We start from the raw sequence: 22,722 nt of genomic DNA on the forward strand, positions 1-22,722 counted from the left end.
TCGGAGAGCGACCTGCACGACGAGCGTGCGGAGGTGGCTGTGTTAATGTGAGAGATTAGCATGTTAATGTGAGAGATTAGCATGTTAATGTATGATCGGAGAGCGACCTCCACGACGAGTGTGCGGAGGTGGCTGTGTTAATGTGAGAGATGATTATGTTAATGTGAGAGATTAGCATGTTAATGTGAGAGATTAGCATGTTAATGTGAGAGATTAGCATGTTAATGTGAGATCGGAGAGCGACCTCCACGACGAGTGTGCGGAGGTGGCTATGTTAATGTGAGAGATTAGCATGTTAATGTGAGAGATGATTATGTTAATGTGAGAAATTAGCATGTTAATGTGAGAGATTAGCATGTTAATGTGAGAGATTAGCATGTTAATGTGAGAGATTAGCATGTTAATGTAAGATCGCAGAGCCGCCGCCACGTCGAGGTCGGCGCGCGGAGGTGGCTGTGTTGGTGTGAGAAATTAAACCTGTTAATGCAAAATCGGAGAGCCGCAACAGGACCCTGCGGGGTGGGCTGGTAGGAATAATACTTAGTACCGGTACAGGGATATCGACTGGGTATAGAGGAGTTAAAGAAAAAATTACTGTATTCTAGTGTTTAAAGTTTCGCCGTGAGGCGCCGGAAGCGACGGCCATCTTGTTTATTTCACAGATCGCAGGGGGAGCGGGCGGCCATCTTGTCGGACAGGGTCATGCCAAGTGTTTGCAGTAGGGGGCGATGTTGATACACGGACGGACGGACGGACGATATAATCTATTGGTGGTCTGGTCCGCTTCGTTCCTACCAGTAAAAGAATACCTTATCATAGCTGTCAGTCCGTACGGTTTACCCGTATTTTTGTACAGGGAAATTGAGTTTTCAAGTCCATACGGCGTACAGCCGCTTCAATACGGGCAAAAAACATTGTTTGTGTTTCTCCCTTGTGATGGGACTTTGTCGGAGGAACGTTGAGATTTATAAGAGCACGGGGTGACCAATAAGGTCTGAATTGGTCTGTAATAAGGTAGGCACTGATAAGGGGTTGACAGGTATGTCTTATTAACTCGGCGCGATGAAGGGCCATTGCCCGAAACGTCGCCTGTTATATATATTGTATTCGTTTAATGTCAGAGTTATTGACGAATGTGTTCATTTTTTTTCAAACTGTTCATTTAAGGTTGATAACCGGCAAACTAATAACTGGCTAACCGGTTGCAAAAAGTCAGTAAGTGGTAATCAATTCCAGTGCATGTTTAGTGACGGGGGCACTGCTGTGTTCACGCGTAAATGGGCGCGTTTGTTTGGCTGTGTCGGGTGGAGGAGGGTGCACGACACACATTGGCACTTTGCTTACGCGCGGCGAGGCAATCTCACTCGTAAATCAATTACGAGAATGTTGCTCGGTAAAAACAATTTGAATATCCAATATTAAGTGGTGAAACTTTTGCATCAACTCAAAGAGACCAAGCTTGAGATTATGTGACTTTATTATTGCAGTAACCTTGATACACGTCAACAGTATTTGCAGTATAAATTACACAACAAAGCGTGAGTCGCCGTGGGTGGTTGCCAAGTAACACCGCCAGTGTTAATCTCTTTCAACAAAATTAGTGACAGAGATATTCAAGGGGGTCTTTTTTTTGTTGAGCCTACGACTGAGACGATACGAAATTAACGAGTTTGAGTGAAAACACAAAAGCTAATTTTGTAACGTTATTAAGATTTTTTTTAAAAATCTAGCTCAGTGCAGTTCGTGTTACAAAGACACCAATACAGTTAGAGACTGCAGCGCCCAGAGAACGATTGCTTACGGGCGCTTTTTACATTTTCATTATTATTCAGTGCACTGAAGGAGGTGAAAATGGAAATTGGCTAGAAACGTATAGAATTTAAAAACATTGACCGTGTTCACCGATTGGCTGAGCTGATACTGGGAGGAAATAATTGAGCGGCCCTCATACTTTGGGAGCAACTGTTTAGACTGCTTTCGTAGCCCCGACTGAATGACTCTGAAATCATCCGTAGATTGCCGTTGACCAGACTTGGAACGAAAATAGAAATGCTGACTCAACACTGTACGCCACATGCCACTGTGTTGGCGTCAGCAAGTATTTTCTCAGCCAACGCGCTCCAATCACTGGACGAAATCAGTGACGTGCGGTGAGGTCAATGTCTGGTGAGGCAACGGCTCGTGTCAGATCCAGATTCACACACTGAGGGGGGCGTGGTCTCACAGGGGAGGCAGATGTGATAGCTGCCTCCCCTGGTGCTTTTTCATTGCAGTTTCATGACGAGACCAGCGAGCCTAAATATCTTTATACACGTACGTGAAATAAGTTACCTGGAGTATGGATGGCAAGGACATGAAATTAAGGGGTCTACAAACATTACATTGGTGACATACTGAGATAGTAACAGGCACGCGCTTATTGCCCGCGCTCCATCCAGTTACTGAGGGGTTGCGCAATCAGAGGGGAGGCTGAGCTCGTCGCTGCCTCACCTCTCGTCTCCCTGTATTTGCAGCAGAGCTCCGCAAATTTGGCGATTTTGACTATAAAAATGATTGGAATCATAGAGAAATGATATTTATAACACAGATCAGTGGAAAAATCTTAATATTTATTTTATTTGATTATTCTTTTTTTTTTACTTTTCATAACAGCTATTTTAATTGGAGTATGACAGGTGAGGCTCTGCCTCCCCTGCCTCCCCTGACCGCACGTCCCTGGACGAAATGCGTTTCGAGGAATCTCTTTAATATTTCGGCGAATTGTAGCGCCTCTAGTAGCTGCAGGTTTCATGGTAACCGATTACACACATCATCGTACATCTCTCAAAGACATGCGATGCAACAATCCACGGAGTCGACCCACGCACGAGCTTTCACCGCTCCTGCTCTGCGGTAGACGTATTCTCGTACGTGCTCCGTCCCTAAGCTGCCACTGTCATCAGGCTTGGCCATCGTCCTTTCTAGAAACGTGTTCTGACCCCAGCCCACCGACTATTTTGTTTCTTAACGGTCATTACGATGTCTCTAACTTGCGTTTGTTCCTGGAATCCAGTTGAAAGGTGCAAAAAGAAGCATGGGGAGGTGCATGCTTGGAATTATACGGAGACAGAATGAGGAACACATACAACAGAATTAAACAACATCTATCCTCACACACGCGATTCACAAATTTAAATAATATCGCAATCTTGAAAATCGATATATTACCCTATGCGTCGTTTCGCTAGGTTTCTCCTAAGCTGCGTATGCTTTATCGCAGTACATTACATTTCGTCCACTCAACCAATATATTGCAATGAGTAAGTGCAATAACCTACATTAGTGCTTATTGCTTCCAGTGTTTAAGAAAATTATGCGACCCAGGACACAATCCCACTTCTCAAAGTGCAATCCTGGCACCGCCAACTGCCTCTAAACTGACTATGTTCCCAACTGCCTTGAAAGTGACCCTCCAATATAAAAAAAATTCATCCCCCGATGTCGCTGACGTGTAATGGGTCAGCTGACTAGGCCCACGTGGGTAAGTTTGAGCCACAGATTTATGGTAAACAACGGACGTTTAACGATTCCAGCCAATCCAGATTACACACAATCGCGACGATTAAATACCGCGATTCGATTCAAGGACTGCCGGTTGTTTCTGTGGTGCGAGCAGCACCTCTAGTGGTTACAGCGGTCACGTGAACCAATTACACGCGACGCGTATACATTAAACAATTGAGTCAGATAAACGCTTTAATGCACGCGTCAACTTTGTAAGATTTAATTTAAAAAATCTCCTATCCCCGATTAATCCCAAAAGGTATCAATGTCAGGGCGTGTGACGAAGAATCCAGAGAACGGCCCGCAGAAGAGGATGACAAAGAGTTACCTCTGCAGCACTTACCCTGCCACTGCCACAGAAAGTAATGTTTCCCACATGACAGTTAAACTGATACTTGTAATTCTCACAAGGTGACATTTATTCAAATCAAGTGGGGAACCAACTATTTTCCCATTCTTTTTTTTGCATGCGTGTGTGCGTGCAATTCCTGGTATCTGAGTAAGTGTTGTGCTGAGACCATTAGCTCTTTACGCTTGAGAACCTGGTTTATTCACAGTGGTTGGGCAGCAAAATCCTCAATTCGAACTCAGGATTTCACCGGTGGCGGCTGAGTATCTCTGAGCCACCGGGCCACCCTCTGTTAGAATCGACTACTGATGGATCGATACACGCCGCCTCGTAAACTTCGTGGCCTCAAATGCCATGGGTTGGTCAGGTGTGAAAGGTGGCGGTGCGAGTGGGCGCTCAGTCGCGCTTGCCGGCACGGGGCTCCAAGTATGCACCGCCGCCGCCGCCACCGCCGCCGTTCGGGCCGTCGAAGTCAAGGCTGTGGCGGAACGCGGCGAGGAGGCTCGAGGCCTTGCGGGGCCGCTCCATCACCACCGAGTGGCCGCAGCGTTCGAGTAGGTCCACGCGGCACGACGGCAGCACGGCCTCCATCACGGTGGCGCCAGACACGTCCACCACCTGCAGGTGCGCTTTGTTTATACTTCATTTTTGTGCTAGGTTTTTATGTTTTTGCTTTTCTCAGTTTGATGACCCATATCACTCTGAAGAGACTCTAGCCTTGTCTCTTGAATTCTCACTGGGTTATACAAAACGAACCTGAACACTTGAATCTAATCATGACCCAGCATCCTCTGCACCATCAAACTGCTGGCACGTGTGGATGGTGAATCACTGCATGGCTGACAATCGCGCACAGAGAGACACGCATGCGTACACACACGTCTAAGTGAGCAATATCTTTCGGCTCATACGCGCACATGCGTACCTTGTCCTCCTGGCCCCATATGACCTGCGTGGGGGTTGTGATGAGTGGCAGGGCCTCCTGCAGGGCATGACGAGATGACTCACTGGTGATCGCCACAAACACTACACAGAGAAACACGCACAGCCAGTGCCAAACCACGTCAGTTCAACCGGACCACTCAAACTTCCTTTTTTTTTGTACGGCCTAAGAGAGCAACGATTAGAGGTTCACCTCTTCCAAGTGATTTAGCCATTTCATTGCTTTGTCTAAGAGTTGGTGAACTGCAGATACAACCACCCACCCACTCACCAAACTGCCCTGCCGCCCAAACCTCCACCTACATCCACCCACCCAAACCCTCGCCCATTCACCCAATTTCTCGCCTACCCGCGATGAGCCTGATGAGGCAGTCACCAGCGGTGTGGTGAGCTGTGTTGGTAGGTGGCGTGGTTACGTATGGGGGAGCTGTGGTAGTGTTGTGGCCGTCATCGTTTTGCAGGGTTCATACTGGTGAGAATGGCTAAATGAAAATGCTGTGCGGTGCTTGTAACATGAGCAGTGCAGTGTCGCGTCTCTCACGCTCTCTGTAAAAGTCGTTGTTCTGGCACCGCAAATTCACCAGGGCTTTCAGGATCTACAGAAGCAAATGTCAAAAAATTTAATACGTCACACGTACACAAGATTATAAATAACAACACATTATGGTAATAACATAATACTTGTGTATATGTTACCTGCTCTGAAATATAGATCAGAAACATTGACATTGACACAGAATATCGAACAAAAACTAAAAGTGCATAATGAAGCATAGAGAGGTGAACACTTGACATTACACTGAGGGACTGAAGGAGGAACACGTGGATTAGGAAACACGCGCAAGCTTGAGACGTCATCATTCTGCGCATTCGGAAAAGTGGGCTCAGGGAGGACGCGTCACACACGGTAAGGAATGAAGATAGCCGGCAGTCTCGAACAACGACGGAGCGGCATCCAAACGACAGGACACCCGCGAGACCTCGTCCGCCGTGGAGAGGGAGTGACGAATTTGGCTCACGTGCAGGAGCTGGAACGGCGACGGTACGGGGAGGCGTTCACCCAGCAGTGGCTCGACAACGTGGCTGTGAGTGCGTGTGAGCAGTCGCACCAACCTGCTTGTGCAGGTGGATGGGCGTGTAGGCGCACAGGTCGAGCATGCCGCGCATCTCGCTGGGCGTCTCCGGGATGAGGCTGATGCGGGCGTTGCGCATGTCCGTGCCCTCCAGGGCGCGCAGCTCGCGGATGAAGGGTGTATCGCACGGGTACTGTAGGCCTGCACAGCGACCACAAGAGGAGGGTGGCAGGGGGGTGTGGGGGGGGGAGGATGACGAAGTAGGATGAGCAGGTGGGTGGAGTAGGGGGGGGAGCGGCGAGGTAAGGGTACCACGGGATAAGCGTAAAGAGGTTACGTTTCGGGTTTTACAAACAAACTAACGAAACTATTATAATTTCTATGAAGTGTGTTGTTATGATTCGGAGCAGCGTAAGCGCGATGGGCAGCGCACTACGCTACACAACTGCCAACCCGGGCTTGATGCCCAGCCACCCACTCATTTGCCGTGTCGGCCTTTATGGGTGCTCACTAACAACACTTGCTCCAGCAAGCCGTTAAAAGTTGCAAGGGGATCTCTGCGTTGTGTGTTGGTGTGTGACACAATCACCTGCGGGGCAGATGAGGGTGATGGCGCACAGCTCCTTCGGGTGATGGGCAGCATAGACCCCTGCGATGCAGCCCCCCATGGAGGTGCCCACCAGGTGATACGGGCTTGAGTCGAGTCCCACGGCACCAACAAACTATGGTAGAGCCAAACAAGCACAAAGACAAACAAATATACAGATCCTCCAGAGCTTTAACAGACAGTTGGAGCAAGTACAGTTAGTGACCACCTATGAAGGTCAGTATGGCACAGGAGGGGATGGGTGGCCAGCATCACGTCCGGCCACCTTTCTCTCCCTAGTGGCAATGTTTACACATTTTTATTTGAGGCTAAGTCAACCTAAGGGAGGCCCAGGACTGGTTCAGATAATCATAACACGTGTTGGCCGTGAGCGGGAATCAGGTTCTTAGCACGGTAAACATGACACAACTGCTCCCCCCCACAAGCGTGCACACACACCTTAAACACAGTACACACACCACAAGCATTTTACACACACCACAAGCATTTTACACACACCACACAACAAATGGACGTGCTTCTTGGCTCGATGTGGCATCTCCTTTGCCCTCCGTCACTTGCAACTGTATCCAAGGTTACCTGGTGGATGCGTGCCACCTGCCCCTGGATACTGTAGTCTTCCCCGGCGATACGGCTGGTCCCCTCATGCCCCGGCATGTCCACGCTCACCACGCGGCACTCTAGGTCCAGGAACTGACAAGAGGGGAAACACAGGGAGAAGAGAAGGAAGGATGTCTTGAACTCGGACTTGAACCAGGGCAGGCAGCTGACAGCACGAATGGTTGGGGGTAAGAAGGTCCAGGCTACAGCGGCAGCAGCAAAGACAGAGCGTTCAAGGTTATATTGTTTAACCAGGTGAGAACTTTCGCACCAGGATGGTCTCATTTGCAAGAGTAACCTGGGGCATAAGTCTGTTAGTAATGGTCTACCATTGTGATGTAGAATCCCAATTGACGCATTTGTAGTATCATTTTGAATTTGGCAAATTTGAACCCTGATGCCGGAACACATTGGCCTGCTCTCGCGAATGATGCCAGGTAACCTTTAACGTCCACTGAGAAGTAGCCGGTGCGTCGTGGTATTATTAGGGTTATGACACCCACAGCAATAACCAGGTCAGCCGCTGCATTCAAACCGTGAACCTCTGCAACAAGCGGTGAATGCTCGACCCCTGGGCTGTGTCACCACCCCGACGCGATGTCAACGCCTCAGAATCCCCCCTTCAAGTAAACATTTAAAGGGGGGACGTAGGCCCAGGGCAACTCCATGGAGGACCTTGATGACGGAGATTGCGATCTTGTGGTTATGATTGGAGTTGGAACCAGCGGAGGGATCCGAGTATTGGGGAGATGTGGTCTCGTTGATGGGTGTGTGTATCTTAAACTTATTTCGCACTGTACATAGCCAACCGTGCTAATCGGAGGTGTGGGCCTATGAAGACCGGCACGATACACGAGGTGGTGCGTGGCCAGGACAACACCTGGCCACCTTTTTCTCCCTAGTGGCTATGTTTACACACTGCACCAGGTACTCATTTGAGGCTGAGTAAACTTAGGGGAGTCCCAGGACCGATTTAGATAATCGTCACTGGTGTTGACCGTAAGCAGGAATTGAACTCGGGTCACCGGATTTGTAGCGCAACGCACTAACTGCTACACTACCGGTTCCCCACTAGAGTTGATACAGGAGGATTCCGGATTGCCGCGGCGAGACGTGTCTCTTCATGCGGCACGGAGTGGTGAACATGACACGGCCCAGCGGCAGCGCGTTCACCGCTTGTGCAGAGGTTCGCGGTTGAAATCCCGCAGCCAGCGATGATTAATACAGCAGGTGTATTAGCCATTACTTGAGAACAAACGTGCGCACCCGCAGCATCGGCAGCCACATGTCCTTGTGCGCAGAGAAGCCATGCAGCAGCAGGATGGCCGGGCCCGCGTTGCTTTTGGCACCGCCGCGCTCCATGTAGCAGAAGGTGTAGCCAGCGACAGTGACGTGCTTCACACGCAGGCCCAGCCTCTGCCTCCAGAACCTTGGTGCAAACAAACACAAAAACAAAGGTCCCCCATGTAGCCTTTAACAAAATGTTGGGGCAAGCACAGTTAGTGAGCACCTATAAAGGCTGGCACGGGACACAAAGGGGTGGTGTGGCCACGACTACCACACCCGTCCGCCTTTATTTCTCCAATTCTGATGTTTATACACTGCACCATGTACACATTTGAGGCCAAGTAGACCCGAGGGAGGCACAGGACCGGTTCAGATATTTATCACCGATGTTGACTGTGAGTGGGAATCAAACTGAGATCGCTGGGTTCATAGCGCAGCACGCTAACTACTATACTACCACTCCCCACACAAAATAAATACAGCCACATTTCGCCAATAAGTGCCATTGATGTGACCACAGCACTTGTGCCAGGCTAGGTGCCAGGGCTAAGTTGGGGTTGAGTGATGTTCAATGCAGATGCGTGTATATGTGAGACTGACGTTGAGTTGGGTGTAAGACTGGAGCAGTTTGTGTTTGTTTGGAGGGGTCTCCCCTGAGAGAAAGAGGGTGACAGTAACCGTGAATGTGTGGGGGTGTCCCCGTGGCGCTCGTGCCGCCAGGAGGGTTCGGCGCGCACCAGTTGAAGGCATGGATGTAGACGGTGGGGCACAGGAACCAGGCGAGTGCCAGGGTGATCACCGGCACCGATATTGTGCCGCCTACCACCAGCACCAGCGCGATCGTGTTTGTGGACATACTGAGACAAACAGAAACGTTACGAGTCAACATTGGTCACCGGAGTCGATTAATCAGCTAAAAACGGTAATGAATACTCGTGGTTGATTACGTGGGACCCTCTAAATATTATCGGCCGCTCCGACACTCTGCCTCCCAAAGGCAGGCAACTCCCTACAGGCCACACACATGATCCTGATGACATCTTCAAGCTCCGCTTATCACCTCCCATCCAGCGGCACACGAGGGGACAGAGGTTAGATTCCGCCCCCCCCCCCCCCAATTCTTTTTGCATTATCCAATTAGGGTTGGGGTCGAGAAATCGAACTGGTAATTGGTAGAGTCGTCGATGATTTAAATAATCGGAGAGCAATATTCACTGGGGGAATTCCTCAACACGTCAGTGTTTTCTGCAGCGCAAACATCGCGTGCTTCTCATACATCATCTCCACACAGGGAAGCTCATTTACTCATCAGCTGTGATCTCTCCACAGCAGGAGGCACTACACAGTACTTTCGCACCTGCCCTGCCACACAGGTGTTCATCGCATGCCTGTCAAACCGAGATATTTTTTTATTCTCAAAGAGCTGGAATTCGGCCTCATTAAGTGACGAACCAGATGTAATGTTTGGGAGTTTTTTTCATGCAGTCATTATTGACCGGGTCGAAGTCCATCGGTACATTGTGAGCTCAGTCTAATCACAATTGTGCCGGCCTGGGTTCCAAACTCAGGTCTCAGCGCTCCGAGCCATCCAGCCACTTGCCACCGACAATGATGGGCAGACATTCATCCAGCAGTGGACATCCCATGGCTGATGATGATGATGGGCAGTCCTTCAACCAGCAGTGGACAGTCCATGGCTGATGATGATGATGGGCAGTCCTTCATCCAGCAGTGAACAGCCCACGGCTGATGATGATGATGGGCAGTCCTTCAACCAGCAGTGGACAGTCCATGGCTGATGATGATGGGCATTCCTTCATCCAGCAGTGGACATCCCATGGCTGATGATGATGATGGGCAGAACTTCAACCAGCAGCGGACAGCCCATGGCTGATGATGATGATGGGCAGACCTTCAAACAGCAGTGGACATCCCACGGCTGATGATGATGATGGGCAGACCTTCATCCAGCAGTGAACAGCCCATGGCTGATGATGATGATGGGCAGACCTTCATCCAGCAGTCGACAGCCCATGGCTGATGATGATGATGGGCAGACCTTAATCCAAAAACGTGATGGACCGTGACTGACAATTATGGGAGGGTAGTCCTTCATCTAATAGAGGATAAACTAAAGCTGACGACGACTGACGGTGCAATTTCCTTCACCCAGCAGTGGATAGACCACGGCCTTTGCCTGGCGAGTCGTTCGCACTGCAGGTGGGAGACAGCCGAGGGGCTGTGTGATCTCTCCCACGATGCTTCGGGCCCCCTCTGCTGTCGATAATGAATGAATGAATGAGCGAGCCGGGTTATATAAGCGGCGGGCGCAGCAGCAGCGCGCATCACAATCGGCTCGCTCCTATCGCGTGCGATAGACAAACAACGAGAGATCGAGAGCAGTTGGCACCGAGTTTCAAGCTCAACGGACTCGACAAAAAACGGCCGAGGCTTACGACAGAGACAGACAAACTAACAACGTTCGTAGTCTTTGTACATTTCACTTAACATTCGCGGTTTTACAACGGTGCGCGTCGGGCAGTTTTAAACAACGTAACAAACAAAACCATTCGAGGCCATCAAATTCGTGCATAGGAGGTTGCGGTAACAAACATTTTTTTATGGCGGGGCGGGAATAAATCGAAAGAACTTGTGCGGAGAAATTTATTTTAATGTTTTACCTGAAGCGAGTTTGCGGTGTCTCTCCCTCTTCCTTGCGTGTGTGGCGCGCGCGCGTGCGCGTGACCCCCCCCCACCCCCTCGGGTCGCCTCGACGCGGCCGCGCAAAGGTCGCGGGCGAAGGCCCCGCGCGCTTCCCCCCCCGCCGCCGCCGCGCAGCCCAATCAGCAGCGAGGACCCCACCCCGCGCGCTTCCCCCCCCCCGCCACCACTGCGCAGCCCAATCAGCAGCGAGGACCCCGCGCGCTTCCCCCCCCCCCGCCAACGCCGGGTCCTGTCGCGAGACGCTCTCCAGCCAATCGCTGCTGAGGAATAACTCAAAGGGGGGCGTGTCGCCCGTGTTATTAGCACCGCCCCCCCCTCGTCGGCCCCCCCCCGCGTCGCCCCACCCCCCGTAGCCCTCCCCTTCGAACCCACCCCCTCCACCTCAAAGGGGGGGCGTGTCGCCCTTGTTATTAGCACCGCCCCCCCCATCGCCCTCCCCCCTCGTCGGCCCCCCCTCCGTCGCCCTCCCCTTCACCCCACCCCCTCCACCGCCTCGCGCGCGACGCAACCAATGCGGTGCAATGTCATCGGTCACTCGCAATATGAGAAAATGACGTCACGCGTTTGTGCCCTCGCAACGACTCGAATGACGTGACGCGTTTTCGCTCGACGCGTGCAGTAACCACGTGACGTCATTTTCTCATATTTCGAGTGACCGATGACATTGACCGATGACATTGCACCTCATTGGATGCGGCGCGAGGCGGTGGAGGGGGTGGGGTGAAGGGGAGGGCGACGGGGGGTGGAGCTATGACGCGCGTCACAAATGTCTGACCCTCCTCCCCTAGGTGCGTGACGTCATTTATGGATGCCCCCTTAGCAGAGGTATGCCTAGCTCTGCGATCTTACAATTACCTACAAAGTCCATCTCTATCCCCGCCCACCTACCCTTGGGTTGTCTCCACCTCAAACCTATATCACCTTTGGCTGCAGTAGCTCTCTCGCTACATTTTTTCCTGCATCAGCAGTCCGCCTGCTGTATTGTTTCACCTGAAGACGATTGCTTGTGTTGCGATCGAAACGTCGTGATCTACTTGTTATTTTTCTATTTAAGTGACTTTACCGAATGAATCAAAGAGTATGTTTATAAAGGGGCCGTCCATAAATGACGTCACGCACCTGGGGGGGGGGGGTCAGACATTTGTGACGATGTGACGAGGGGGGGGGTTTGAGAAATGTGACGTCACATCAAAATGCGCAACTTTAAATAAATATAGACAACACGTTCTAATTAATTAAGTAGACTTTTAAATAAATGTTTTCTCCTACAACATCAGAGTGCAGCGGCACATAAAATACGCACTTCAATGACAATAGTATAAAGCGATTTGAAGCATGTTTTACTTTTTGGGTGGGGAGAGGAGCTTTGTGACGTAATTTATCGACGGCCCCAAAGGTTTAGAGGTTTAGAGAAAGGCAATAATAATGCTCGTAATACATAATACATCCTCTTCTTGGTTCTTTCGGTAAAGTCACGTAGAAGGGAAATAATAAAATAAAAAAATAAACATAATAAAATACAATTCTCACGACGTTTCGGCCACAACGCAAGCAGCCGTCCTCAGGTGAAGAACAGGTCTGACAGCGTCACGACAATGCGTCATCGCTTAAAGGACGTTGCTCCGCGGTGACGTCATCGCGCATCGCCCGACGCGATCACGTTTAAGTGCGGTGACATCATCACGCACACCCAACGCGATTACGGTGACGCCGCGTAAATCTAATTTGACGTAATTGCTTAACATCGATTGACGTCATCGCGTGGCGAAATTGTGGTATGTACTTACAGAGAGGGAGATGTCACACGTAGCACTTGGAGGTGGACCCATGACGTAATCACGTCGTACGGTGGCGTCGCCCGGAACGCGTTACCGTGACGTCACGACACCGCTGAGCGCAATTGACGTCACGACACAACGTAGCGCGAGTGACGTCACGACACAGCGGAGCGCGAGTGACGTCACGATGGAGTACATGCGCATGGTGAAGCGGGTGTGGGACACGTACCGCTTCTATGGCGGTCTGCGCGGTTCGCTGTGGCAGATAATGAGGTGAGAGGGACCGCGAGGGGGCCAGGGACTCAGGGGACCTGAGATAATCGAGGACTCGCGGCGAGACGCGGCCTGGGGTCCGCGTCCCTCGCTGTCATTGCGACAGGGGTCAGAGCGTTACGCTACACGTGGATATTATAAACGCCCTGAGGGCAGATGATCAGGTTCGAGTGCCATTTTATAATGCACCAATATGCCTTGAAGGCAGCTCTGTTGTGACGAAGCAGGAACTAAACATTCGTCAACGTTTCGAGCAATGGTCCGTTTTCAGTGTGCTGTAAAGAAGAGCTGTTGCCTGTAACGTTGACTCTGTTCGCGTTTCATTCCAAGGCCCCTGTTATTGACGATTGTGCTGAGCTGAATTGTTAATTGTGCGCCGCTTCCAACGCAGTTCCACCAAATGTGTTCATACTCTTTGGTTCTTTCGGTAAAGTCACGTAGGTATAAAATAAAATAAATTAAATCACAACGTTTTGATTGCAACACAAGCAATCATCATTAGGTGGGAAAACCACAGCAAAAAAGGTTCTTGCTCGAAACGTGATTTAATCTATTTTATTTTATACCTACGTGACTTTACCGAAAGAACCAAAGAGGATGGATCCCTGCAGTCACAAAAACTTCAAATCTAGATTGACAATGCATTTGTCAGAGCAATTATAGCTTGGGGTTGAGCAGCTACAAAATTTGACCTTTTTGCCAGTATTAAAGAATGAAAAAATAAGGATAGGTTTACCCTTTCTGGCAATAAAACGGGTGTTAAGATGTCCAAACACCACATAGAAAGCTTTAGCAAGGAATCGTGTCTGCAATCTTTGTACTGTTCGCTTTTTGGCGTTGTTCTCCGGTCTAACACTGGTGGGAATAGGACCTAAAGAAGGCTGCATATATAATGTTTTTGTTTGCATGTACGTGTGGTTATTGGAGACATGATTCCTTGCAGAAGGTTTCTATTTGGTGTTTGAACATCTTAACACATGTTTTGTTGCCAGCAAGGGTAACATCTATTCTTATTTTTTTATACTTTGATACTCTTTGGTTCTTTCGGTAAAGTCACGTAGAAAGAAAATAAATAAAATAATAAAATACGACGTTTCGATTGCAACACAAGCAACCGTCATCAGGTAGAACTAAATTTGAGAGAGAGACAAAACACAGACACGTAGACACACAGACAGACACACCAGCAGAGAAAGACAACACAGAGACACAGAGAGACACACAACATAGCAGAGGTGGGACAAAGTCATTGTTATGCAAGTCCAAGTCGAGTCGCAAGTCATCAAATTCATGACTCGAGTCTGACTCGAGTCCAAGTCACATGACTCGAGTCCACACCTCTGCAACATAGACACAGAGACAGACACACAAGCAGAGAAAGACAACACAGACACAGAGAGAGAGACACACAACATAGACACACAGAGACCCAATGCCTCTGTGTCGAGGCCTTAAATAGAGAGAGAGGTGGGTCTGCTGGGGCAGCTGCTGGAGCAGAGAAATTAGCATGTCAATGAATCCATACTTGCAAAATATTTGATACTGGCAAAAAAGGTCACACACTGCTGGTTGAAGCGCTTCCCCACACTGTCAGTCAAAGAGGTTGCATGGCCATACTTCACCACAATGGTGAGTGCGGGTTCAGTTGATCCAAAACGCCACTGCCAGATTTATCACCCGAAACCGTAAACGCAACCGCGTTTCCCAAATAAATGCCCCTCCACTCGCTCCACTGGCTGGCATTTACCAGTGCAATAATTGCTGTACAAGGTCGCACTCATAGGCTTCAAGATCCTCCATGGACTCGCCCCTGCCTCCCTTATCCCCATTAATGACGATGGATGGACTGCGTTGCATCGCTTTGTGCTCTGTAATGTTTTGTTGGTGTCAGATCTATGCGAGTGTCTCAGTTGTCATCCCGCATCGAGTCCTATACCGCATCCACTGCCATATATTTTTGCACTATGCTGACTGAGCCCAGGCCCAAAACGTCAAGCGGGCAACAACGAACGGCACTATTAAAGTAGTGTTGCATTGAACAAGCATATTATACGAGCTTGGGGATAAGACTATGGGAGGGAATTCCAGAGTGAAGCAATGCGAGAAAAGAAGCAGAGAGAAATGTGACCTGCATTGTGGTGAGCGGGTGAGTGTTTGAGTTAATGAGTTGGCGAAGGAGTGAGTGAGTGTTGTTATGACCTGCATTGCAGTGATTGAATAGTATTGATGAGACAAAGCATTGAGACTGGTAGACTGCAGTAACACAGGCATTGAGCGAGTGACTGAACTCCCTGTGTCGCTCCCAGGATGGACGAGTTCCGTATTGGAACCCTGGTCGGCACGGACAAGTATGGCAACAAATACTACGAGGAGAAGCGCAACTTCTTTGGTAAGAGTCCCCGCAGAGACCCCTATCACCACCCACTTGCCTTGCAACCCAGTGCCCGCAATGAGACAATCACGTCAAAGTGTTAATTTTGCGGTCAATATCAAAACAAATGTTTTCTTCATTTATAGGTAAGATGGGCATTCCATTATATAGATGTTATTCTATGGGCATTCATTTTTCCCATTATAAGCTATGTGCATTTTGTTTTCCCCATGTTAGCCTATGGGTATTCGTTTTTCTCTCATTCCTTTCAGTTTGTCCATTAATACAAAAACAATTTCGTTAATTGACGATAGCCTTGAGTGAATGAAAATTTGATATTTTGATAAGGCTACGACTGTTTCGTGACTTGAGTCTTTGATTAAATTAACGAGTCTCAATGAACATGCAGACCAAGATAATCTAGTTACATTATTAGAGACCAAACATAACAATTGGGTATATAATTCGAAAAAAAAATTTCACTGAGTACATAATTTGGCTAACCGCTTAATACAATGGGGTTTGGGGGGTGGCGGAATAATGGGTTCTACCTTCGTCTGTCATCTTCACTATACTCAGGCCGGCACCGCTGGGTGGACTACACGTGGAAGATGAATGACAAGGACACGTTCTGGGACAAGGACGGTAGCATGGTGCCTCCTGAGTGGTGCGTCTTTCCCTCTCTCGTGTTCACTGTCAAAAGTCAAAGTGATTGCCTACTCAAAAGAGCTTTGAGGCATTGCCCATCTCCTTTTACAACCTTGATCCAGTGGTGCAAATTGCACGTTCCAATTGTAGGGGAGAGTCTGTCTCGGGTAAATGCTGTTGACTTCCCCCTGAAGTGGTACTTTATGGACCCTGTAGGACTGATGGACTTAGTCAACCCCCAACCAGGATTTCAAACATGCGATTGGGAGCTGCGTGCTGTAATACTGAACCACCTCCCACCTAGCTGGTTACTGTCTGTGCTGCCTGATCTTGATTTTATGTTGAGACTCGGAAGGGAGGCCTGTTTATTTATATATATGTAGAGAAGTCCCCACGGACACTCTCGGAGACGGAGGTATGTTATGGGCTTTCGCCGAGGATTTATTAAAGCTGTTTCAATAACACACAAGGGTACACAACTCCCAGGGGCTAGGGGTCCTACTCTGAGTCCGGGTCCCTGCCGGCTAGCTCCGGTCTCTCTCTCTTGTGTCGGATCGGGGACTCTGCCGACTCCACCGACCGGAGAGAGAAGCACCTCTATCGGCTACCACCGGCTTCTCCCCAGACTCCCTATTCGATCCCTCTCTACCCCTGGTTCCCTCTTCACCCTTCTTACTCTACCCGTTCCCACAGTGACCCCGCTTGCATCACGGGGTCTCCCTTAAGTACCCTAGGAGACGTGACGTCATAGCACTGAACAGCACACCTGACGTCACGTCCCCATTTTACTCCTCCACTGCTCCACCGCCCTCTCCCTTCTGCCCTCTGTTCCGCCACAGGCACCGTTGGCTGCACAGCATCGCGGACGAACCTCCGACCACACACCCGCCAGAGCAGCGGCCGTTCATATGGAAGGAGCACAAGATGAACATGAGCGGCTTCAACAGGCAGTACGTGCCCTACACGACCGTGCGCCCCAAGATCGAGTCCTGGGTGCCGCCCAGTGGAGCCACCTCCCGCTGAGCTCACACACACGCATGCACACACGTGTGTGTGTGTGCGCGCACATAAGTACGTGTGTACGCATGCAAGTATGAGTTGGTGTACATACATGTGTAGGCTTCGGGTCTCTGCGACGAGCTCTGCAACTCTGGTGCCGTTTTACCTCTAGGGGTGTGACAATTCATCGATTAAAATAAATGATTTAACACGAGCCGACTGGATATATTTTCTATGCAAATTATTTGAGAATGCTAGGGCGTAATCGAGGCAACCTGCCCGATAATTGAAACAGGGCATCGCAAAACAAAATTATTTTGAATTAAAGCACAACTAGAAAAATGTCACGGCTTATTGAATCGCAGATGAGTGAATCGTTGCATCCCAAGTTGCTGTTATCATCTGTGAATCTATGATACCTGAGTCCCTTACAAACACATGTTTTGAAGAACTCCCCAGCCATCACAAGCGATGAAGTCAAAACTTTGGTGAAGTTATAGCGGAACTGTGCAGGCGTCTGAATAGAGTGCGTTATCTGCGTTTGTAAAATAATAAATCTTCGCCCTGCCTTCGCGATGCTCTCCACATGGTCTCACTTTGCACATGTGACTCGCCATGGATGCTGGTGTGGGGCAGGAAGGGTAGGAGAGCAAGGGTGAGAGGGAAGGATGCAGTGGAACGAGATGTGAGTGTGGTGGATGTGATGTGTGAAGAGGCACGGAAAATAAGCTCGCGGAGAGAGAATTCGGGCAACTGACTCCATGCAACAATGTCACTTTTGGTTCACAAGATGAATGTCTGTTGGTCTGTATGTAACTCTGGATCATGTTGATCTATGTAATTGTGTGGGAGGAAATAAAGTACCTGGAGAAAACCCACCATGAATGCAAGAGGTTAGCCCATAGCAACATTGGGCCAATGTTGGAATGTGGTTGGAGCCGTTGTACCAATGTTGGCCCAACGTTCCATATTTACTGGGCAGCTAGATTCAAGCATAGGTCTACTGTCATCTGTGCACCTCACGGCCCAAGCCTACAACACATGTATTGTATGAGTGGGCAAAGTGCAAACACCTGGGGGGGGCTTGTATTAGCACATTCACCTTCCATATTAAAGCCACGCGTCAAAATCGCATTCAAAATCCGAAAATAAAAGTATCCGGTTCAATCACCTCAGGATCTGGTTTGTAATGTTAATTAAAATATATATCGCTATTAGATTAAAAAAAAATACACCGAGGCTTACGGGTGGTGGAGGATCTACGATACTTTTTTTTTAATTTATGCGACCTGACCAAAAAATATATACACGACTCCCTTGCCCCAACGCGATTGGCTCCAATTGCATTGACGTCACAGGGAGGGGAGGGACTTTCAACTCGGCGTTACGTCACCGCTCCCTTCGCGCGTGCATCTTCCCGTGACGGAAGGCGGCCACCGACACGGCAAGACGTGTGTCAGACGTTCTACCTAATTCCGGAAGACGTCTACCAATAAAACGCGGACCCCGTTCAGGCGCGCGCCCGGGGGTGGGCGGTCAACGTCGCCCCCCCCCCCAACGCGCGGAGATCTTCCGGAAGTTCCCGAAAATTCCAGAAGTCGTCTTCCGGAAGACGGAAGGCGCAGAGTGTCAGGGCCCTGATTGGGCATTTAACGGAAGGCGTCTTGCGTTAACAATAACAATTGTACCCCCTCCCCTCTCCGTCGCGGCGACAAAACCTCGTTGTTGAGAATTTTATATCAAACTTCAAACTCTCCTGTTCTTCTCGCGCGACCTTGACGAGACGACAGCGCCACCGCAGCTTCCACACACGGCCCAGCCCGGCGGCGTCCTTGCTTCCTCTGCCCTCCCTGCCCCCCGGCCTCGGCTGGGCGTCTCGCCCGGCTCAGGGCGCCGCTTCGCCCGCAGCTCAACCAGGCAAGGTGAGGGGGGACGGGGGCCCTAAAGCTAGGCCCCTCGCGGCCTACACAACAACAAAAGGGGGAACGGAGACCCGGGTGTGGGGGGCCCAAGGCAACCGGGGTTTGGGGTTCAAGGGGATCCAGGGGTTTGGGGTCGAGGGTGATTTGGGTTTGGGGTCTACGAGGACCTGTGTCTGAGGCCAAGGGGATCGGGATTTGAGGACCTGGGAGTTGGGGTCCAAGGGAACGTGGGGATTTAGGCCAAGTGTCATGTCTTCGGGAATCGAGGTTTGGGGTTTAACAAAAACGTGGTGTTTGGGATGCAAGGGGACCGGGGTTTGGGATTCAAGGACAACCGCGTGTGGGAGACCGGCGTGAGGTATTAGGTGACCGGGGCTCCGGGTGCCAGGGAATGCGAGATTTTATGGTTTGGGGCTGTGTTTTGTGTGCTGTACATGAGTCGTATGCTTGAGGTTTTTTGAGCTTTGGGGTCCCTAATTTTAGATTATCTGGGGTTTGGGATTCACTGGATGCCTGTGTTCGAAGACCTGCACTGTCTAGTCTGAGAAGCTGTAACGCCGGGGTTGAGAGTTGGGGTCTTAATTGAGAGTTGGGGTCTTAACTGGGGGTTTACGGCGAGTGTACTGCTGCAGGTTCAAAATCGTCGATCTCCGATGTTTGTGTGGGTGGAGGGGGCGGGCAGAGTTGTAAAGTGTAATCGGTGGTGTCTCGGGGTTAGTCAAGGGTTTGAGATCTGAAGATTTTGGCCTCGGAGTTCCAGTGTTTGGGGTCCTAAGGCTCAGAGTTTAGTGTACCTGCGTTTCAGGGGTGCGGACATGGGTTCAGCGACAGACACTGCGCGTTTGGGGTTTCCTGGGTTCAAGAGCAGACTGGGTGTTGGGGGGTTCCTGGGTTCATGGTCTGGGGCAACAACAACAACATTCTAACTTGAGGCGAATTTGTAATTTGTAAAGTAGTGATAGTTGAGTTGGACGTTTTGGCACTCAAAAAATATTCTTGGATGTTTGCTTAGCCATATTAGTAACTCGGCCATTGCATGACAACCTAAGACCTCTGAACATATTTGTAAATAACACCGTGACCTTAAAAGGGAACATACATAATGGACGACGTTTCTGACAATGCACCTTCATTGCACATACATAAGAGAAGCTAGAGAGATCATGGATAGTAAGAATTGGAGACTGCACCTCGTGACTAGTTACCTAATAGTAGCTATTGGCTAATAAACAAAACCCTTAGATAATCAAGAAGCATCACTACTAAATTATCCATAATAGAGGTTTTTTGGGGTTAGATCTATCCCAACAAACCTCATGGATGATATAGGTTTGCGAAAGCCTACGTGTTAAACTACTAAATTAACTCAATTTCATTAAAGGTAACATAAAATGTTGCTGGCACATTGAATTGTGGGAATGTTTGTCAGTGTGAGCACGTCGCACAAATCCCCTAAGCAGTGGCTTCATGGCCCCAATCACTGCCTTACATTCCCGAGTTAGAGAAATCTGAGTCGGGTCAGATAAGGGTATTTTGCCAAGCAGATTCATGGTTTTACTATGGCTGAGAATATCATTATTCAATATGATGGGATAAACTGTGGGATTTCCTTGACAGGATAGAAGTCGCGTGCATGAATATATTTGCTGTACTGCCTTGTGTAGCTCTGAGCAACCTATATAACCAATTTTACACTATTTATGACCACCCATCTGCCAAACATGGGGGTAAGTGAACAATAGTTGTCTTTTGGATATATTTTCCCTTCCCGTAGGAATGTGGAATTTCCACCACTGGCTTAGGATTGTAAGCAGGGGATGGGCACCACCTGAATGCTAATTTCATTAAAAAAAGACCTTGACTTATCCAATTTAAACTCTATCCAGGCTTAAGCTTGCTTCGCATTTGAGCTGCCATGATATTGGGTGCATTCCAGGTGTTTTGATCATAAGCTTGCTGCCCATGTGCAGTGTTGCAATACATCATCATCAGTCATTGTCTATCCACTGCTGGATGGAAACCTTTCCACTCTGCCACCATCCATCAAGGTGCAGTGCTACGACAGTCCATATCATGCACGTGAGTCGATCTCATCACTCTATCTCCAATGTCCTCGTGCCTTCCAGGTTATTTAACTATATTTGCTTTACCCATGTTTGTTATGTGTTGAGGACAGCTTGAGGAGGCCATCATCCATCAGTTGTTTGATCATGGCTGGTAATAATGATTTTATATTTATTTCAGATCATACAATGACCGGTACAAGGAAAATATCACAGCTGTGAGGCAGAGAGAAGACTACGTGGATTAGAGAGCACGTAGGTTGGAGACACCATATTGATTCTGTGCAGAACACGTTCTTTGGATGGACGATGGCCATTGGTAGAGACTGACGATGTAGTGGCAACCAAAGGAGAGAACATGCCCGGAATGGACGTCTACCTCCTTAATGGAGCGATGAAACTGGCTCATATGCTGCTGGATGGATTGCTGCATTTCGAGACAGTGATATCTGGCAAATTCTTTGGGAGGTTTGAATTCAGCAATGGACTGATCAAGGCTGATTATGACAGCCAATTGATGGCCAAATCGCCCGGAATCCGACCGGGTCTCATCAGATCTCATAAGCTAAGCAGATTTGAGCCTGCATTAGTGCTTAGATGGGCAAGCATCGTACATGGAATTGATTGGAACATCTGGCATTTGCATCCCTCATCCCGTCTCGACACAGATAAGAGCCGTTCTAACGCATTAGGTGTTCCACGTTTTTTTTTACCTTCTCACCCCTCCTCTCCCTGGCGGTTTTTGTCTCTCTCTGCAGCAGCCACGGCCACGAGACTCGCAAGATAGAGAGGGAGGCGAGGAAGCGCGCGGGCCCGAGCGAGAGAGGCGCAGGAGCCGGGAAGAAGGGCCGCATGGCGAACGCCGGCACTGGCACCGCCACCGCTACAGCGGCGCGGACACGCAGGCAGCAGGGCGGGCGGCGCGGCGGTGATGGCGGTGGTGGCAGTGGTGGTAGGAACCGGCACAAAGGCGCCCAGGGGCAGGGCACTGGTGGTGGAGCGATGCGAGCCAAGCAGAAAGAAGTGGGCGGTGACGTCGGCAGAGGCGCTGGTAATGGTGAAGCTTAATTTCTTGTTGTCGGCCTGTGATTTTGCATTGCAGGGCAAAGGCCTCACCCATTCTCTTCTATTCTTTGCTTTCTTTTTTGAGTCTGGCCTGTGTGTAAGCCAGTGGGTTCCTGTGTGAACTCTGTATGAATCTATGGGTATCTCTATAAGAGTCTGTTGTAAATTCCCTTGCTATGCAGATACCTTGCCCATTTCATTACATTCCTTTACTTAGTTGCTTCTGTCCTGTCATGGCCACTCAACTCTGATGTCGTTTCGCTGCAGCTGTTTCTTCCTCTGTTTTTGCTCCTCTTCTTTTCCACTCCATGGTTTGTCTTCTCTCAACGCTTGTTCTCATTGTCGCCTGTAGGTGGTGACAGTTTTTATGGGTGTGCTGGAAAAGGTTGAGAACATAAATGTATATATTATATATTTATCACATTTTTGCTATCGGTGTCTGAAATGTCTAGTTTGTATTGCCTGCACTATCGGTCTA

General features: G+C 49.4%; 3 protein-coding genes across 8 annotated transcripts in view; 2 read left to right on the forward strand and 1 right to left on the reverse strand.

Moving 5' to 3' along the window:
• Nucleotides 1-4,028: 4,028 nt before the first annotated feature.
• LOC144731824 (monoacylglycerol lipase abhd6-A-like) lies at nucleotides 4,029-11,190 on the reverse strand. The gene is made up of 9 exons (XM_078613095.1): nucleotides 11,083-11,190; nucleotides 9,139-9,258; nucleotides 8,381-8,543; nucleotides 7,094-7,207; nucleotides 6,497-6,629; nucleotides 5,948-6,108; nucleotides 5,376-5,430; nucleotides 4,818-4,918; nucleotides 4,029-4,510 (listed from the first exon to the last, which is right to left on the reverse strand). Exons 2-9 carry the CDS (start codon nucleotides 9,255-9,257, stop codon nucleotides 4,289-4,291), a joined length of 1,068 nt encoding a protein of 355 aa, XP_078469221.1. The 5' UTR covers nucleotide 9,258; nucleotides 11,083-11,190; the 3' UTR covers nucleotides 4,029-4,288.
• Nucleotides 11,191-12,912: 1,722 nt separating this feature from the next.
• On the forward strand, nucleotides 12,913-17,768 carry NDUFA12 (NADH:ubiquinone oxidoreductase subunit A12). The gene is made up of 4 exons (XM_078613103.1): nucleotides 12,913-13,176; nucleotides 15,483-15,565; nucleotides 16,127-16,214; nucleotides 17,035-17,768. The coding sequence occupies exons 1-4, from the start codon at nucleotides 13,091-13,093 to the stop codon at nucleotides 17,216-17,218; spliced, it is 441 nt and encodes a 146-aa protein (XP_078469229.1). The 5' UTR covers nucleotides 12,913-13,090; the 3' UTR covers nucleotides 17,219-17,768.
• Nucleotides 17,769-18,574: 806 nt separating this feature from the next.
• LOC144731826 (ubiquitin carboxyl-terminal hydrolase 19-like) overlaps nucleotides 18,575-22,722 on the forward strand; it is a 29,454-nt gene continuing 25,306 nt past the window's right edge. For 2 of the 6 annotated variants that reach the window (XM_078613096.1, XM_078613102.1), the window contains exons 1-2: nucleotides 18,575-19,116; nucleotides 21,938-22,230. In XM_078613096.1, the coding sequence (XP_078469222.1) occupies nucleotides 22,032-22,230 (199 nt within the window). In that variant the 5' untranslated portion in view covers nucleotides 18,575-19,116; nucleotides 21,938-22,031. Of the gene's footprint in view, nucleotides 19,117-21,360; nucleotides 21,435-21,937; nucleotides 22,231-22,722 lie in introns of all 6 variants that reach the window. The other 4 variants (XM_078613097.1, XM_078613098.1, XM_078613099.1 and 1 more) reach the window with 4 other exon arrangements.

Source organism: Lampetra planeri, chromosome 40 (assembly GCF_965212315.1).
Source record: "Lampetra planeri chromosome 40, kcLamPlan1.2.h2, whole genome shotgun sequence".
Classification (NCBI taxonomy): Eukaryota; Metazoa; Chordata; class Hyperoartia; order Petromyzontiformes; family Petromyzontidae; genus Lampetra; species Lampetra planeri.

Coding starts and splice junctions, on each gene's coding strand:
- LOC144731824 (XM_078613095.1), bottom strand. CDS start 9,257: ATGTCCACAAACACGATCGCGCTGGTGCTGGTGGTAGGCGGCACAATA. Junction 7,208..8,380: donor TGTGGCTGCCGATGCTGCGG/GTGCGCACGTTT, acceptor CCCTCTTGTCAG/TTCCTGGACCTAGAGTGCCG. Junction 5,431..5,947: donor CCATCCACCTGCACAAGCAG/GTTGGTGCGACT, acceptor TTGCTTCTGTAG/ATCCTGAAAGCCCTGGTGAA.
- NDUFA12 (XM_078613103.1), top strand. CDS start 13,091: ATGGAGTACATGCGCATGGTGAAGCGGGTGTGGGACACGTACCGCTTC. Junction 15,566..16,126: donor GGAGAAGCGCAACTTCTTTG/GTAAGAGTCCCC, acceptor CACTATACTCAG/GCCGGCACCGCTGGGTGGAC. Junction 16,215..17,034: donor AGCATGGTGCCTCCTGAGTG/GTGCGTCTTTCC, acceptor GTTCCGCCACAG/GCACCGTTGGCTGCACAGCA.